The 2446-nt window shown below is 31.7% G+C and overlaps 1 protein-coding gene across 1 annotated transcript; it reads right to left on the bottom strand.

Annotated features, from left to right (window-relative positions):
* Positions 1–672: 672 nt before the first annotated feature.
* On the bottom strand, positions 673–1732 carry LOC107001457. Its single transcript, XM_015199494.1, has 2 exons — positions 1222–1732; positions 673–1169 (listed from the first exon to the last, which is right to left on the bottom strand). Exons 1-2 carry the CDS (start codon positions 1730–1732, stop codon positions 673–675), a joined length of 1008 nt encoding a protein of 335 aa, XP_015054980.1.
* Between the last annotated feature and the right edge of the window lie 714 nt (positions 1733–2446).

Below are 2446 nucleotides of genomic sequence, written 5' to 3'. Positions count from 1 at the left end.
CGCATCATATTAAATCCGGGATAGCCAAACTGGTCATGCCAAATGATAAAATCATTAAAATTAGTAAACATTTTGTTTACTACGGCATATGATTCAACTGTACTTATACTTGTATAGTACAACCCAGAAGAAAGTGCAGGTAATTTTTCATGCACAATTTTCTTCTCTACATTAATTGTAGTAATGTAAAGGTATTCAACCTTTCCTTCATTAGCCATCTCAACATGATATCCATTTTGGCGAATAACTTTGAAACTTAATAAGTTTCTTTGAGACTTACTACAATATAATGCATTATCAATGCTTAATATTGTCCCTCCAGGTAGTAATAAGGTCGCTCTTCCAGAGCCCTCAATTAATTTTGTACTACCCGATATTGTGTTGGCACATGCCATTTTCATAACCAAATTAGAAAAGTATTTCTTTTCTTTTAATATTGTATGCGTTGTAGCACTATCAAGAAGGCACTCCATTACTCATCTTGAATCCAACTGACAACTTGGAATTTCTATTAATTTTTATTAAAATAAAATACATTAAAAGAAGGAAGAAACAAAATTAACAACGGAAATTTAAATACTTCAACATGAATTACATAATAATTAAAAACACATAAGTAAAAAATTATGTAAAATATTAACAGACTTCATTCCCCAGCTAAAAGATCAAACATCAGTTTCGATCTCCAAAGAAGTCATCAACTTCCATATGAGTAATGTCACCAAGGCCATCAAAAACATCATCCTTTAAAGCCAAATTTGCTTCAACATCCTTATCATATTTCTGAGATGTTCCCGGCTTATCATCATCTTTAAGAGTCATATGTGACTCAGCTCGAGCATTGAAAGAGGAAGCACCACTTTTATTTTTTTTCTTTTTAAAGGAATTTTGATAGAGCCTTACAAAATGCTCATGTGTGCGACATTCATTCTTCCAATGGACTTTCATGCCACAACGACGACAATTATTTTTTGAGGGATTATTTTGAGAACTCATGTTGTTCTCCCTTTCATTATAACCACCACCTTGACGATTAATGTATCGTCTTTTATCTTTGTCACGTTCTCGTGCATTATTATAGCCCCGATGATCATCTCTTTTTACTTTAGATTGATCACGTGCTCCCACCACATTTGCCTCCGGTAATGGAGCAGCTCCAGTGGAACGAGCTTCATGATTTTTTTATTAAAAGAGCATTATGTTGCTCAGCCACCAAAAGACATGAGATTAGTTCAGAATATTTCTGAAAATCCTTTTCACGATATTGCTGTTGCAATATCACATTTGAGGCATGGAAAGTAGTAAGTGTCTTTTTCAACATGTCCTCATCTTTTATAGTCTCCCCACGTAATTTCAACTGGGAGGTCATCTTGAATACAACCGAGTTGTATTTAATTACGGTCTTAAAATCTTGAAACCGTAAATGCATCCACTCATAACGAGCTCTTGGCAACACTGTTGCCTTTAGGTGGTCATATCTCCCCTTTAAATCAGTCCACAATTCAAGTGGATCTTTTACCGTCACATATTCAATCTTTAGGCCCTCATCAAGGTGATGACGAAGAAAAATCATAGTCTTCGCCTTATCTTGACTCGATGCTTCATTTCCCTGAGTAATAGTGGCATCAAGACCTTTAGCAGCCAAGTGAATCTCAGCATCGAGTACCCATGAAAGATAATTCTTTCCAGAAATATCTAATGCCACAAACTCAAGTTTGGATAAATTCGACATAATGAAATTATGATAGAATATGCGAATTAAATAAAAATATTTATATAATACCTTTGCAAGTAGCAACTTCGTGCTGATAACGTGTTGTAAAGAAAGCTCAGAATATAAGAAGAAAAAGACAAGAAGTATAAGATATAGGAGATAATTTTTCTTATTCAAGTGTATCTTCCAAATGCTGAGTGATTCTCTATTAATAGGGTTGAGATATCACTCCAAAAGTCATCTAATTAATAGATACATAGTTATCTTGGAAGTTCTTATCACCTTGAAAGCACCTATACATGAACTCATTTAATAGTGGATAAATCTAATGGATAATCCACATATACTATACAACGGATTTACAACATTTTTATATTATTCTGATTGATTTTTTAAATTATATGTTAAAATTTAATATTATTTAATATTTTCTTATTTAATTTCTTAATAAATAACATATAATAATAGTTTGGCCAAGTTGGAGATCACCCAATGACGGTGTCCTTACAGTATTGCGTCATCTACTGATGCTCCTACCGTTCAACGTCTATTGATATAATTTAATTTTATATTATAACTTATTTTTAAGAAGCAATATCTTATTATATATTATTTATTAAAAATTAAGTTAAAGAAAATATCAAATATTCGTATAATCAAATTTTAACATGATAAATTAAATACAATTTTAAAAAATCAATCCAAATAAATTTAGAGATCATTTCATAAATG

The sequence above is a fragment of the Solanum pennellii genome, chromosome 10 (assembly GCF_001406875.1).
Source record: "Solanum pennellii chromosome 10, SPENNV200".
Classification (NCBI taxonomy): Eukaryota; Viridiplantae; Streptophyta; class Magnoliopsida; order Solanales; family Solanaceae; genus Solanum; species Solanum pennellii.
Note: the sequence above shows the minus strand (reverse complement) of the source record. Positions and strands in the feature narration are given on the sequence as shown.